This window comes from Gossypium arboreum, chromosome 13 (genome assembly GCF_025698485.1).
Source record: "Gossypium arboreum isolate Shixiya-1 chromosome 13, ASM2569848v2, whole genome shotgun sequence".
NCBI lineage: Eukaryota > Viridiplantae > Streptophyta > Magnoliopsida > Malvales > Malvaceae > Gossypium > Gossypium arboreum.
The window spans coordinates 125181726-125197650 of NC_069082.1; the positions used below are offsets into that span (position 1 = coordinate 125181726).

Consider the following 15925-nt stretch of genomic DNA (forward strand, 5'->3'; position numbering starts at 1 on the left):
GAGCAACTTTTAGAGTTGACAAAAGTTTATATAATTTAAGCTTAAGATATAAATAAATAAAAATCAATTAAGGTTATAAAGAAATTTACCTTATCGAGCTATTAGTGCCAACAAAAACAATTAATTAAACTCTTCCCTTGTTAGTTGACCGGTTTAATTATTAACTATAAAAAAATAAAAATTAGAAAATATATACATCTAGAATGAATTTTGACAAATTATTGTGCGGATTCATTTAACTCTAGACAAACATTTATTCAAATTCATTTTATATGAGTGTAAAATTATAAAAAATTCAAAAATTAAAAAGATTATAAAAAGATTCAAAATAAAAATAAAAATATTAATAATTTATAAAAAAAATATTTAGAATGAACTTGGCGGTCCTCGGGTGTCTTCTTGTAGTGCCATGTGTTGAGCGGTGATGGTATAACAACATTAATCAATCAAAGTTATATATAATTTCCAAAAAAAAATTATTGTGATTAATTGCTTTTATTTGCTGCTTTTCAAAATTGATAAGGATTAAATTATTCAAAAATTTTGAGAAGGGCCAATTTTCCCAATTGAGAGGGGGTGGAGAGATGTTTTTACCAATATATTATGGGGGGACATAGAAAGTCTATTAACATATTTGAAATTAGTTTTACTCGAAAACTGCAACAACAGGCGTTTGTAGTCCAACGGTTAGGATAATTGCCTTCCAAGCAATAGACCCGGGTTCGACTCCCGGCAAACGCAGTTGGAATCTTCATTTCAAGCAATTTCCCTTTTTCCTTAGTATATCTTCCGCCATTCATCATTGCATTATAGCATAAGGTTATCTTTAGTATAATTTTTTTCTTCGTTTCCGTACTTTTTCTGTAAATTAGTATTAAAAATAAAAATAATATTAAATCAGACAAATGCCATATGAAATGAAACAATAAAGAATATCATAAATTTTATTAAATAGTGAAAAGGGCTAACTATATTTTAAGATTAAAGTACTTTAAAAAATTTAAGGGATACTAAAGATTTCGTAAACTCCGATACTCTTCTTCAATGTAGCTTAAACAAAAACATATTTATCAAGCATTTTTCTTATCTTAATTGTCTTCATAATCATCATTATCATTCAATTTACCTTGAATCATGAGATGAAAGCCCGATAACTAATAGTTGATAAAGAACTCGTTTGAGAAGGCAAGATGCAAATGCCCATTAATATGCGGTCAAAGCATAAGTTGAAATTTTTATTTTTCTTCAAGAACGTCTATCCTATACCTAAATATAGAACTATAGTCTTTAATCACTTTCCAAATATATCAAAATTTTGATAAAAGTAAATATAACTTATGAAAATCTAGAAAATGAAATTTACATATTTATATTAGAATTAACTCTTGAGTGAAAAACTATATTATATTTAACTTGAATAAGATGTTGAAATGCATATCATACTTGATATATTTTCAAATTAAGACTAATATAATTTCTTGTTAACTTAAAAATTACAATAATTCATGCATTAAAATTTATGTATACGATTATAGAATGATTTATAAATGAAATAAATTATTTTATTTTTATAAATGTTATATTTAATTATTTCTATTACTACATATTGATTGTCTGTCGTATTTGATCTACCAAAGAACATATGGGCATGTTCAATTAAGTAGTTGGTTGGATTCTGTTAAGGAAAATAGCAATCAGATTTGAAGTGGTTGAGGTTGTTTGTTAAAGCTAGGCCCTTCTAGTTTGCAAGGCTATAGAGCTAAATTGTAGACGTGTGTTTCATGATTGTTTGTTCAGTAAGGTTGGTTGTTAGATGTTCCCTCAATTAATTTATACATGAAAGGGTTGGTGGTCTAAGGCATCATCGATCACTATAACTAGCTTATCGGTCAAAGGAGAAGACTTGTTATCAAGAATTGATTCGAAACTGGAGCAAAATTCAATCCTAAAGCTATCGGTTTATTTAATTAAATTTTGTTTTGTTTATTTTTACTATTATTTCAATTTCAATTACTATTATTATTTTTTATCATATTTAAATTCCCCTTTTATTTCTGTATAGACTGTCACATGTCGTGGGCTTATTTAAACACGTAACCTAGTCGAATCGAGCAATAATTTTAGATATCTTAGTTTCTTTGAGATTGATCCTACTCTCTATACTATTATTTATATATAATATATATGGTCTAGATGTAAGAATTTATTTTTAGTGGATTCGACACCCATCAAAAAGTATATATATAATATTAAAGTTTAAAGTCTAAAACGATGCCTTAAAATTAAAAAATTATATATTCGTTTGGTACATATAAAAAACAAAAACCAAAATTGGCATGCATTGGGTTGTTACTAAAGGGTATTTGGAAGTGGAGAAATAGGAAAATCTTCCAAGGTTGAGCATATATAGGGATTGAAAATGAGTGAAATAAGGGTGGATATTACGAAGGCATAATCTTGAAAAACATTATACCATTTTCATAGTTTGCATTCATGATTTTTGTTATTTATCTTTAATATTTTTATATTTTAAAGTTAAATAAATATTTTTAAACATAATTTTTAATAATAATTAAATATAAAATATTTGAATAGTTTTATATTACGCTATTATATTTTTATCCATTTTAATAGTTTAAACATAGAATGAGAAATAATAATTTTATATAGTGAAGTGGAGCGAGTGAAACAAGTAATTATTATATAAATATTTAGTATTCACACCATTGAATTCATTGGTTGAAGAGAAATTAAAACTTTGATTAATAACACCAAACTAACCATTAGTTTGATAAAATAAAGCAAGTAACAATGGTGCTAAAAAATTAAAAATTTGAAAAAAAAAATGAAGAATAGAAAAGGAGAGGCCACCAATTGAAAAAGAAAAAGAAAAAGAGAAGTCGCCTAATACTGTGACATGGTTCACTTCCCATTCTCCAATATAAAAAGATAAAATCAAGTTTCCCTCATAAAATATTAAGCAGAATATATGAATTGGCATAGTTCTCAATTGTAATAACCAAACACAAATTGCATCCACTTGTACGTGCTGAAGCAAAAAATGTCGGCAGTTGAGCAAAAGATACAGACAAAATGGGGTGAAGATTAGCACCAAATTGCTCACATCCAAAAGGTTTATATGTCCAGATGAAGATTGAGGTATGTGGTAAAATTTTAATTTCTCTATCGAATTTGGTTTCATATTAGAGTAGAGTAGTAACGTGTCTGTTGTTTACTTTCTTTAAAAAAGTAGGATTTTGGTTGGAAATTTTGGATGTTTTAAAGTTTGTGAAGTAGTTAATGTGTTAGGAAACATTGCATGTATGAAATGTGAAGATGGAGATGGATGAATGAAGCCAAGGCCACCCAAGACTCTTGACTTTATTTGCATTTAGATTTCACAGTTTAGAGTAGTAATTGTAATAACTGAGTTTTTGCTTTGGATATTTCAAATGGCTTCATGCTATGGATCGTCACTGTTAACTTTTAGCTTTATGCATATTTATGTATTCTCATGGTTTAGTATATATTTTTTCGTTCATTAGCATATAAATAAATTGGTATGAAGAATCAAAATGCCATTGCATTAGACAAATATTTAAAATTAATTAATCATGCAAAAAGCAAAACAATTATATTAAAATTTGTAAATATATTTAAAAATCTCTTTGTAAAATCTCTCAGTACATGAGTTGATTATCACCATATTTTTTAAATTCATTTTATTTATAAAAGAATATTCTTTAATAATGAATAATTATTGAATGTCCAAATACAAACTCTATTATAACTTAAGAGTTACCATTAACAAATAAGTAGTAGCATTTAAATAGATTTTGTCAGTTATATATATTCTAATGTGGCCTTATGGAAACATCATTACCCGACTGCTGCGCATGTAGTTCAGCAAGCTGGCTTGTTTCTTCTAAGTTGGCGTACAGCCCGTGATGTTCATGATGTGTTGACCTTGATGGACTACTGTGGGAGGGTTTGATTGTTGGTGCAAGACTCCATTGGACAAGTTAAATTGCAACATTCACCGTATTGTTTTCATAGAATTAGGTGAGCTGTTATTGTTAGAAATGATGTGAGCAGTTCTGTATTTTGCATTTATCGCTATGCGAGGTGTTGTTTTCACCCTTACATGGCTGAAGTTTATTCGGCTTGAAAGGTCCTTAAAATCATATTGAACCATATACCGGTCTTCAAAGGTCCAAACAATTCATAGATCCTATTCTGGCACTGTTGTATCGATATAAGTGGGGAGATATACTGATACATCTCTTTGTTATTGTAGTTGTTAATTGTGACCAAATTCTTATTAAAATAAAATACAAGTTGCAAGATAGGGGGTTTATGGATCCCCAATAAATAAGATACTGGACTGAAGTTGCAATTAGGAGTGCGAGGGCCCCCACGGTACGGTACAAGTTGCACAATCCGTATAAGTTTAGTTCCTCTATTTGATCTTAATTTGAATAAGATAATTTGAATTTGACATAGTGAATTTTCTTCTCTTTTACTCGTGATTTTTTTTTGAAAAAATTTTCACATAAAATCTTTATGTTCTATTTTCTCTCTTTTCTTGCTATTATCATTATTCTATTTTTTAGTAGCTTCTTACATTCTATTATATCAAATTGAAAAAAAATTAAATCTACAAGCATAGTATAAGACTTATAATAATATTGAAGTTGAGTTACAATCATTTGCAATGATGTCTTGCCATTTTTGTTATTGTAAAAGAAGGATGAAACATAATCCTCTTAATCCTGAGTAATGTAACAAATTAGAGCATGAATTAACCCTCTTAATCATGCCCAATCAAGCAATAACATAAGGTAATTTTTTTTCTTTCCCTTTTACATTAGTATTAAACAAATCTTTAAAGTCAATATAAAAATTAAGAAAGTGCATAGTTCTCAATTGTAATAACCAAACACAATTTGCATCCACTTGTACGTGCTGAAGCAAAAAAGAAAGGCCAATCTCATGTTTTTGGCTTGGAATTTTCTTGAAATTAAATTTGGAGAAACTTGTATTAATTAATGTAATGAACCAAAGTAGTAATAGAATAATTGTAACGTTTGTCTTATTAAACTTTCTTGCGATTGCAATGTCATTCTCGATAACCACCTAGATTAATGCCATCCCCGATTGTTGCAATTTTTTTCAACGGTTCAGATCAAAATTTTAAAACCTAACCCATATCCAACGGCACAAATATTTTATAGCTTATAGAAACCATCTCCTTGGAATTTTACAGATTTAAGTCCCAGCCAAGGAAAGTCAACTATCAAATGCGATCAACTGCCAGCAAGATATCTTGCTCATAGAAAGAAAAAGAAAATCATTTGTGACTGCCTCATTCATTGCCTTGCTTTCGTATAATTATGGCGGAAACGTTTCTGTTCAATATTGCAGAAAGGGTTCTCGCCAAAATTGTCCATCTCCCTTTAGACGAAGTTCGCTTGGCGTTTAATGTCAAAACCGATCTGAAAAAGCTGGAGGACACCATGATCAGCATTAAAACTGTGCTCTTGGATGCCGAGCGGCAACAGCACCAAAATGAAAAGCTGCGCCTCTGTATGTGGAAGCTCAGAGACATCTTTTACGACGCTGAGGACGTTATTGACGATTTCAGGTGTGAAGCTCTCCGCAAACAGGACGCCATCAATCATCCCAATATCAACAACTTAAAGGTGCGAGTTTTAAGTTCCTTTTGTTTGCCTCTTTCATTCTCCTTAAAAATGAGTCATAAAATCAAAGACATCAATGGGAGACTAGGCGAACTTGCCACTGAGTGGAACAGCTTTGATCTAAGACAGTGTAACGATAGCAGACATGTTTTTCGCAGAGAGACCATCTCTTTTGTGGATTCTACTGATGTTATTGGTAGAGATGAGGATAAAGAGAACATTATTAGTATGTTGATGAAACCAAGTGAGGATCGAAATGTCCCTGTCATTCCCATTGTTGGAATTGGGGGTTTAGGAAAAACCACGCTTGCGCAATTTGTATACAATGATGATCGAGTTACTAGCCTTTTTCCTTTGAAGATATGGATCTGTGTTTCTGAGGAATTTGATCTTTCTAGATTGCTCAAGCTGATTATTCAGTCTATAAATAAAGAAGAAAATTGTGATGATTTAACACTTGAAGCATTGCACGCTTGTTTGAGAAGCCTTTTGAATGATAAGAAGTTCTTGCTTGTCCTGGATGATGTGTGGAATGAAAATCAAGCAAAATGGGTTGAGTTAAGAAATTTGTTGAGATCAACGGATGGATTTTCTCCAAGCAAAATCATTGTCACCACTCGGAGTTTGAAAGTTGCTTCGATAATGAGTTCGATTCCCCCTTATATATTGAAAGGTCTCTCTCTTGATGACTGTTTGACCTTGTTTACAAAATGGGCTTTTAATGAAGGTGATGAGAGACATCCAAATCTCACTAGAATTGGAGAGGAGATTGTGAAAAAATGCAAAGGAGTTCCTTTGGCACTAAGAACATTGGGAAGCCTACTGTTTCAGAAAACGGATGAATCTGATTGGATCTATATAAGAGAGAGTGATATATGGAGACTTGAGCAAAATGAAAATGATATTTTACCAGAGTTGAAGTTGAGTTACAAGCATTTGCCATCTCATTTGCAACGATGTCTTGCTTTTTTGTCCTTGTACAAAAAGGATGAGATCTATTATAGTGACAAAGTCATCCGTCTCTGGATGGCAAATGGACTCCTTGAGTATCCAAACCAAAATCAAGAGTGGGAGGATGTTGGCAAACGATATTTGAATGAATTACTGTCAAGGTGTCTCATCCAAAAAGAGAAGGATTTTTGCTTGTATTTTACCTTCAAAATGCATGATTTGGTACATGATCTTGTATTAGATGTGTCTCAAAAAGAGTGTAAAATTGTGAATTCTGAAACAGAAACTGTTGATGAGAATGTTCGACATTTATTATTATGTGATGAGAAGTTGGTTGAAGTTCCACGTGTTTTGAGGGAAATGAAAAATGTTAAAACAATAATCATCCAAGATGCTTCAAAGGAATCAAAGACTATTCATGAATCACTTATAAATCTATGTGTCTCCAATTTCAAGTATCTACGAGCATTAGAATTAAGGGATTCACCATTAACGGCTTTACCGAATTCCATTGGTGCCTTGAAGCACTTACGAGATCTTGACTTGGCCAAATGTGAGGGTATACGTGAACTTCCGAGGTCTTTCTATAAGCTTCGCAGCTTGCAATCGTTAAATTTGGGAGGTACTGGTTTGAAGCAGTTGCCTGACAGCGTGCAAAGGTTGATTGAGCTTAGACATCTAGAAATAACCGTTAAAGCTGAGCATTTGAAAGAAATACGAGCAGGATGTTGGACTTCTCTTCAATACTTGAAATTGAATTGGTGTATCGGATTAGAATGTTTACCTGAAGGAATGCAGTATCTGAAGTCACTTCGAACACTTGTCCTGTTCCGCTGTGGTAGCCTTGTCTCATTGCCACGGAGCCTGAAATTCCTAACCAAGTTAGAACACCTTGAAATAGTGAGGTGCTTTCGAATCAATTTGAAAATGGAACTAGAAGAGGAAGAAGACAAAGACCTTCAGTTAAGCCTTAAAACTTTCTCACTCTTGGGATTAGATGACTTGGGAGATTTGCCACGATTGCTTCTTCAAGGATCTTCTTCCACTTTGCAGCAATTACGAATTAAGCATTGTTTAGAATTGTCCGTTCTACCAGTGTGGCTACTGAATCTGACTTCTCTTCGTGAACTTGAGATTTCTAGTTGCCACTATTTGTCAGCTCTACCGGAGGGAATAGACCGCCTCACCAACCTTCGAAAATTGACAATTCGCGGATGTCCGGAGTTGAGCAAAAGATACAGAAAAAATAGGGGTGAAGATTGGCACAAAATTGCTCACATCCGAAAGGTTGTTATTAAGGATTAAAATTGAGGTATGTGGTAAACTTTTAATTTCTCTATGAGATATGATTTCATATTATCTTTCCCTTTAGAGTAGAGACTGTCTGTTGTTTAGTTTCTTTAAAAAAACAGGATTTTGGTTGGAAATTTTGGATGTTTAAAGTTTGTTAAATAGTCAATGTGTTTGGAAACATTGCATGTATGAAAAATGAAGCTGGAGATGGATGAATGAAGCAAAGGTTGAGGTATTTACTTTATTTGCATTTAATTTCACAGTTTAGAGTTGTAATTCTAGTAAGTGAGCTTTTGCTTTGGATATTTCAAATGGCTTCATGCTATGGCTTGTAATGTTTGTTTGATATGCATCAACTTTTAACTTTATGCATATGTATGTGTTCTCATCCTTCCTTTCTCTTTATGATTTAGTTTACTTCTTTTTTCATTAGTATATAAACAAGTTGGTTACCCAACTTATTGTGTTTGTAATTTTTGGTTTAATTTCGTGATCGAGAAATAATGTGGCAGTTGTAAAATTGGTACGATAACAAATTTAATTTTAAGAATTACATACTTTGTCGATTTGGTCATGATTATAAAAATTATCTTAAATTTTTACACATTGTCTCAATTTAGTCCTAATTCTAATAAAACTATAAAATCATTTTTTAAAAATTTAAAAAGCAAAATAAAAATTAAAACATATTTACAAAATTTAAAAATGAAAATTAAAAATATATAAAAATTTGTTTTTCTTATTATAATTACTTATTAATAATTTCTTTTAAAATTTTAAAACATTGTTTGCAACTTAAAATTTTAACCCTTAAATATTTACTCAACTTCATCTTTAAGGTTTCACTTGGTAGAGTAAAAAAATTGAAAATATAAAGAGTTGAAGGGAAGAAAAATAAAAGATTGAAAAATATAACTTTTCAAGTACGAAAAATAGAAAAATTAAAAGAAAAGGTAATTTTATTATATATTTTATTAAAAGAAAAATTATCGCAAATATATCTCATGAACACATTTAGTGCATAAAAATCGAATTATCTTGCAAATGATGCATTAAATAAACCATGGGAAAGAAAAACAACTATAATAAAATTTGTAAATGAAAAAACGTAATTTAATTTTATATTAAAAAATCTCTTTGTAAAATCAATTTAAATTAAATGATCATTTATTCAATTGAATCAATGATTGTAAAATCAATATCATAATTGATTGCGCTAACAATTAGAGAAAATGTACTATTCGATCAATACTTTTAAAATTACTTATTCACTACAATGTCATTTCATTCATACTCAGACTTATTCAATTGAATTAATTACTATAGTGTTAATTACATAATACATTCTATTATATTCATAATTAGGAAAATGTATACATAGATAATGTCATTACACTTGTCTGTAAAGGTTTCAATTGTATCATTGAGTGTACGACTAATTATAGAATTTAGATTCATATAATTAATAATTGTATGTTTAATAATATAATTCATTTGATTATATTATACATAGTTCGATTTGATTGGATCAACTATTAGTTGTATAATTCATTCTACTACATTCATAATTAAGTAAATGGAAATGCAAACCGTGTCATTACAATCATACATAAACAATTCAATTAGATCATTGGATATATGATTAATTATAATTCATTTGATTAAGCTCATATAATTGATGATTGTATGATTAAAAGTATAAAAGCTTGTTTCATTTTGATCAATAATTATATAGTTTACTATATAATTTATTCGATTATGTTCATAATTAGATAAATACAAATACATGTAATATCACTACACTAGTACGTAAATGATTCAATTGGGTCTTAATCATAGATTTCAAATCCTCTAAGTATAAATATAATATAATAATTAATTACAAATTCGGCTTTCAAATGCATCATTTAATCTATAAAATATTTTACTTTTTTCACTTTGGTGTTTAAAATTTTTCTACCCCAAGTTAGGGCATAATTAGAAACATGTGTAACCGAGCTAATGAGCATACAATTATACATAAACCTATTCAATTAAATCAATTATTGATTGATAATTAGATAATTCAATCAATTATATTTGTAATTAGGGACAGACATGTACATACAAGTTCATTTGTTTACATTTTTACGAATAGAAATCTAATTAAATCAATAATTAATCGATTAATTCTAGAATGTAATCAATTCAATTATTCAATTCAGTCCGTAATTAAAAGAAATTACAAGAATTTTAGTTTTAATCTTAGAAATGATATTATTAGGAGTAAATAAGGATGTTGAAGGATTAGTATTTATGGACTGTTAAATAGATTAATTTAGTAAAAAAATAATGAAGAGTAACAACTAGGCAAAATCTTATTCTTACTATGAACTTTATAAGCCAGATTTGTTTGTTTGTTTTTCTAATAATTTTACTATTTATAATTGAAATTTGTGACTGCTCTTAAAGTGAGTTGATGTTGCCTCTCTATAAAATTACACTTCCCTATAAAATATACATAGATTTGATAATTTCTATTTATTTAGATTTGAAAATGTTGATTGAATGATTGATCCTGTTTATTTTTATTAATGCTTAATGTTACTTATGTGGATTTATGATGTACATTTATATTGATGGCTTAATGGAACAATATTTTCAAAACCAACAAAATATAGAGAGGTTGAATGTGTAAAATTAAAGTATAAAAAATAGATTTAAAATTTTGAAAGAATATATAGGCTATGATCAACTTGGCGCAGTTTTAATTTTCCTAATCAATCATAAAGCGTCTGCAGTTCAACGGTTAGGACTCCGGCAGCCGCAAAAATATTTATTTCCTTCCTATAAGATTTCAAGGATTTTTCCTTTTCCCGAATTTTATGTTTAGAGTTAGCAGGTTAAGTCACAGGTACGTCCCAGCCCAGTCAAGTAAAGCCAATCAAAATGCCAGATATTTGGCGGAAACTTCGATTTGTTCAAAAAATTATTATTCCCCAGAACAAGAAGGTTTGTTTTTTTTCGGATTTTGGGCTACAACAAGAAGTTCTTTGTTTGATTTCTTACCACAAAGAAAAGAAGAAAAAAGAGAAAAAAAGAAGGGTCATTCTTGAATGCTGTACTGCCTTTCTTCTTTCTTTGCTCTTGAAATTCAATTATGGCGGAAACGTTTCTATTCGATATTGCAGAAAGGGTTCTCGCCAAAATTGTCCATCTCTCTGTATACGAAGTTCGCTTGGCGTTTAATGCCAAAACCGATCTGAAAAAGCTGGAGGACACCATGATTAGCATTAAAGCTGTGCTCTTGGATGCCGAGCGGCAACAGCACCAAAATGAAAAGCTGCGTCTCTGTATGTGGAAGCTCAGAGACATCTTTTACGATGCTGAGGACGTTATTGACGATTTCAAGTGTGAAGCTCTCCGCAAACAGGACGCCTTCAACCATCCCAACATCAATAACTTAAAGGTGCGAGTTTTAGGTTCCTGTTGTTTGCCTCTTTCATTCTCTTTAAAAATGAGTCATAAAATCAAAGACATCAATGGGAGACTAGGCGAACTTGCCACTGAGTGGAACAGTTTTGATCTAAGACAGTGTAGCGATAACAGGCATGTTTTTCGCAGAGAGACTATCTCTTTTGTGCATTCTTCTGATGTTATTGGTAGAGATGAGGATAAAGAGAACATTATTGGTATGTTGATGGAACCAAGTGCGGAAAGAAGTGTCCCTGTCATTCCTATTGTTGGACTTGGGGGTTTAGGAAAAACCACGCTGGCTCAATTAGTATACAATGACGATCGAGTTACTAGCCTTTTTCCTTTGAAGATATGGATCTGTGTTTCTGAGGAATTTGATCTTTCTAGATTGTTCAAGCTGATTATTCAGTCTGTAAATGCAGAAGTAAGATGTGATGATTTAACACTTGAAGCCTTGCAAGCTCGTTTGAGAAGCCTTTTGAATGATAGGAAGTTCTTGCTCGTCTTGGATGATGTGTGGAATGAAAATCAAGCAAAATGGGTTGAGTTAAGAAATGTGTTGAGATCAACAGATGGATTTTCTCCAAGCAAAATCATTGTCACCACTCGGAGTTTGAAGGTGGCCTCGATAATGAGTTCGATTCCCCCTTATTTATTGAAAGGTCTCCCTCTTGAAGACTGTTTGACATTGTTTATAAAATGGGCTTTTAATGATGGTGAAGAGAGACATTACCCAAATCTCGTGAGAATCGGAGAGGAGATTGTGAAAAAATGCAAAGGGGTTCCTTTGGCAGTAAGAACATTGGGAAGCCTACTGTTTCAGAAAACTGGTGAATCTGATTGGATTTATATAAGGGAGAGTGAAATATGGAGACTTGAGCAACATGAAAACGATATTTTACCAGTGTTGAAGTTGAGTTACAATCATTTGCCATCTCATTTGCAACGATGTCTTGCTTTTTTGTCCTTGTACAAAAAGGATGAGATCTATTATAGTGATAGAGTCATCCGTCTTTGGATGGCAAATGGACTCCTTGAGCATCCAAAGCAAAATCAAAAGTGGGAGGATGTTGGCAAACGATATTTGAATGAATTACTGTCAAGGTGCCTCATCGAAAAGGAGAAGGATTTTGGCTTGGATTTTAACTTCAAAATGCATGATCTGGTACATGATCTTGCATTAGATGTGTCTCAAAAAGAGTGTAAAACAGTGAATTCCAAAACAGAAATGGTTGATGAAAATGTTCGACATTTATTATTATGTGATCAGAAGTTGGTTGAAGTTCCACGTGTTTTGGAGGAAATGAAAAATGTTCGAACAGTAATCATCCAAGCTGCTTCAAAGAGACCAAAGAGATCAGAGATTGTTGATAAATCTCTTATAAATCTTTGTGTCTCCAATTTCAAGTATCTACGAGCATTAGAATTAACCGATTCACCATTGACGGCTTTACCGAATTCCATTGGTACTTTGAAGCACTTACGAGACCTTGACTTGGCCCGATGTGAGGATATACAGAAACTTCCGAGTTCTTTCTATAAGCTTCGCAGCTTGCAATCGTTAAATTTGGGAGGTACTTATTTGAAGCAGTTGCCTGACAGCGTGCAAAGATTGATTGAGCTTACACATCTAGAAATAACCATTAAAGGTAAGCATTCGAAACAAATACGAGCAGGATGTTGGACTTCTCTTCAATACTTGAAACTGTCTCTGTGTATGAATTTAGAATGTTTACCTGAAGGAATGCAGTATTTGAAGTCACTTCGAACACTTTTCCTGAGTAACTGTCATGGACTTGTCTCATTGCCACGGAGCCTAAAATTCCTAACCAAGTTAGAACACCTTAAAATATATTTTTGCAATAAAATTAATTTAGAAATTGAACTAGACGAGGACGAAGACAAAGACCTTCAGTTGAGGCTTAAAACATGCACACTTTTTGGGTTAATTGCCTTAACAGATTTGCCACGATTGCTTCTTCAAGGATCTTCTTCCACTTTGCAGCAATTACAAATTAGTTGGTGTGAAAATTTGTCCGTTCTTCCAGCGTGGCTACTGAATCTCACTTCTCTTCATAAACTTAAGATTGTGGGTTGCATAAATTTGTCAGCTCTACCGGAGGGAATAGACCTTCTCTCCAACCTTAGAGAATTGACAATTGATGGATGTCCGGAGTTGTGCAGAAGGTACAGAAGAAATAGGGGTGAAGATTGGCACAAAATTGCTCACATCCAAAAGGTTGTAATTGAGGATGAAGAATGGGTATGTGGTAAAATTGTAATTTCTCTATCAGATTTGATTTCATGTTATTTTTCCCTTAAGAGTAGAGTAGAGACTGTGTCTGTTGTTTACTTTCTTTACAAAGCAGGGTTTTGGTTGGAAATTTTGGATGTTTAAAGTTTGTGAAGTACTCATTGTGTTTGGAAACATTGCAGGTATGAAATGTGAAGATGGAGATGGATGAATGAAGCAAAGGAAGACTTTTACTTTATTTGCATTTAGATTTCAGTTGTAGTTCTAATAACTCAGCTTTTGCTTTGGATATCTCAAATGGCTTCTTCATGCTATGGATTGTAACTCTTGACTTGCAATGTCTGTTTGATATGTGTCGTAACCATTTTTTTGAAAAAACGGGTATCGACTTGGAGAAGAAAAAAAAAATGAAAACAGGAGTCGCCACCAATCTTTTTAGGTGTGATCGGATCACCTTAAGTTAATCATTTTAATAAAAGTTAAGATTTACTAAAACGATAATTTTGGTCTACAAAATCAGAAAATGAGTTCGAGTCGGTTACATACGAGGAAGGATTAGCACCCTCGATACGCCCAAAATTGGTACCTAGTTGATTAATTAGTGTCTTAGTGTCGAAAATTTGAAAACTTGAAAGAATTTAAAATCGATCCTCTTTGTAAAGAAAATGCTCAAATGTTAAGGACCTTCTCGTCTCACAATATAAAATGTCACATCCGTAAGTTAGGACACGACATCTTGAATTTTCGAGAACGAGCTTGCCTTTTATATAAAAATTCGTGTATTTCAAAAGGTTATTCAGTTAGTTAAGGTGAACGAGGAAAATCGAAACCCAGTAAGTTAGGCACGTTTCCTCGAATTCCCAAACACCGAATATTGCCTTTACTTGCAAAAATCTTATTTCGAGGTAACAAAATGCCATACCCAGTAAGTTAGGGCACAACACCTCGTATCTCCGAGAATAAGCATTTTTCAAAACTCATGTCACGATTTAAAAGAGTATTCCGTTATTTAGGTTAAAGGAGAAAATCGAAACCCAATAAGTTAGGGCACGATTGTCTCGAATTACCAAATACTGAATATTACTTTATGAAAGAATTATTATTGAGTTGGATATAATGATAATAAGAATAATATTAAAGTAAAGTAAACAATAATACTATATATAAATATATATATATATACATAAAAATATACACTAATATATAATAGTAATAGTGATAGCAAAAATAATGAAAATATGAGTAATATTAATAATATATTAGAATACAAAAGTAAAGTAATAACAATAGGGTGATAATAATAATAATGATACAAACAATAATACATATATATATATAATAATAGTAGTTAGAAATAAAAATAATAAAAGTAACAATAATGATAGTAATAATATATATAAATATGGAGAGGCATATATAATATAATAATAATATAAATAATAATATATACATGAGAAATAATAATAATAATATAAATAATAGTAAAAATAATAAAATAATAAAACAAAGCTCTCAACTCTCTTTCTCCCTCTTTTCTAAATCCGGCCGTTGGTCCGGCTTTGCTTCGGTCATGGACCCCACGGGTCACATCACACCAACCACAGTACATGCCGGACCTCAAAAAAAAAAACCTTTTTCGGTAATGAAAATATGGGTAAGCTTCTTACTTTTATTTTTACTTTCGTATAAAAAAAAACAAAATAAAATTGAAAGGAAAATAATAAACAAACAAAGAACTAAAGATGAGACTAGACAAAAGAAACTTCTTTTGCTTTGATCTTTGATTAATCTCCAAAAAGTAACCTTTCCAAGAAACAAAAACAACCTTCTTTCCAAAAAAACAAAAAAACACCTCTAAAAAACAAAAAAACCTCCTCCAAAACAAAGAACTATCCTCCTCCAAAAAACCAAAAACCCACCCCCTAAAAACAAAGTCTTGAATGGCTTTTATAGCTAAATTTTACAAGTGGAGTGGTTGGGGTGGTTTAGGTGGCCAAGGGTGGTGGAGTTGGTGGCCAAGGTGGGTAGCCAACAAAGGTGGTGGAGTAGGTGGCCAAGGTTTTTATTTATTTATTTATTTATTTTTTGTGTTTGGGTTGGGATTAGGTTGGGCCAAAATTAGGTTTGGGCTTGTAACTGGATAATAGGCTAGGTTTAATTCGGGTTTGGTTTTATTGGGTCCCGGGCAAAATTTGGGTCTTACAGCTGCCCCTCTTTGCTCATTATCGTGTAACGAGAATGGAGCAAAGACTACAAAAAGACCAATTTTGCC

General features: G+C 31.6%; 2 protein-coding genes and 1 non-coding gene across 3 annotated transcripts; all 3 read left to right on the forward strand.

Moving 5' to 3' along the window:
- Nucleotides 1-669: 669 nt before the first annotated feature.
- Nucleotides 670-741, forward strand: TRNAG-UCC (transfer RNA glycine (anticodon UCC)). Its single transcript has one exon. It is a non-coding gene; the product is annotated as a tRNA-Gly (tRNA).
- Nucleotides 742-5393: 4652 nt separating this feature from the next.
- On the forward strand, nt 5394-8168 carry LOC108462451 (disease resistance protein RGA2-like). Its single transcript, XM_017762397.2, has one exon. It carries the CDS (start codon nt 5394-5396, stop codon nt 7953-7955), a length of 2562 nt encoding a protein of 853 aa, XP_017617886.1. The 3' UTR covers nt 7956-8168.
- Nucleotides 8169-11082: 2914 nt separating this feature from the next.
- LOC108462450 (putative disease resistance protein RGA4) lies at nt 11083-13864 on the forward strand. The gene is made up of 2 exons (XM_017762396.1): nt 11083-13662; nt 13769-13864. The coding sequence occupies exons 1-2, from the start codon at nt 11083-11085 to the stop codon at nt 13862-13864; spliced, it is 2676 nt and encodes an 891-aa protein (XP_017617885.1).
- The last annotated feature ends 2061 nt before the right edge of the window (nt 13865-15925 follow it).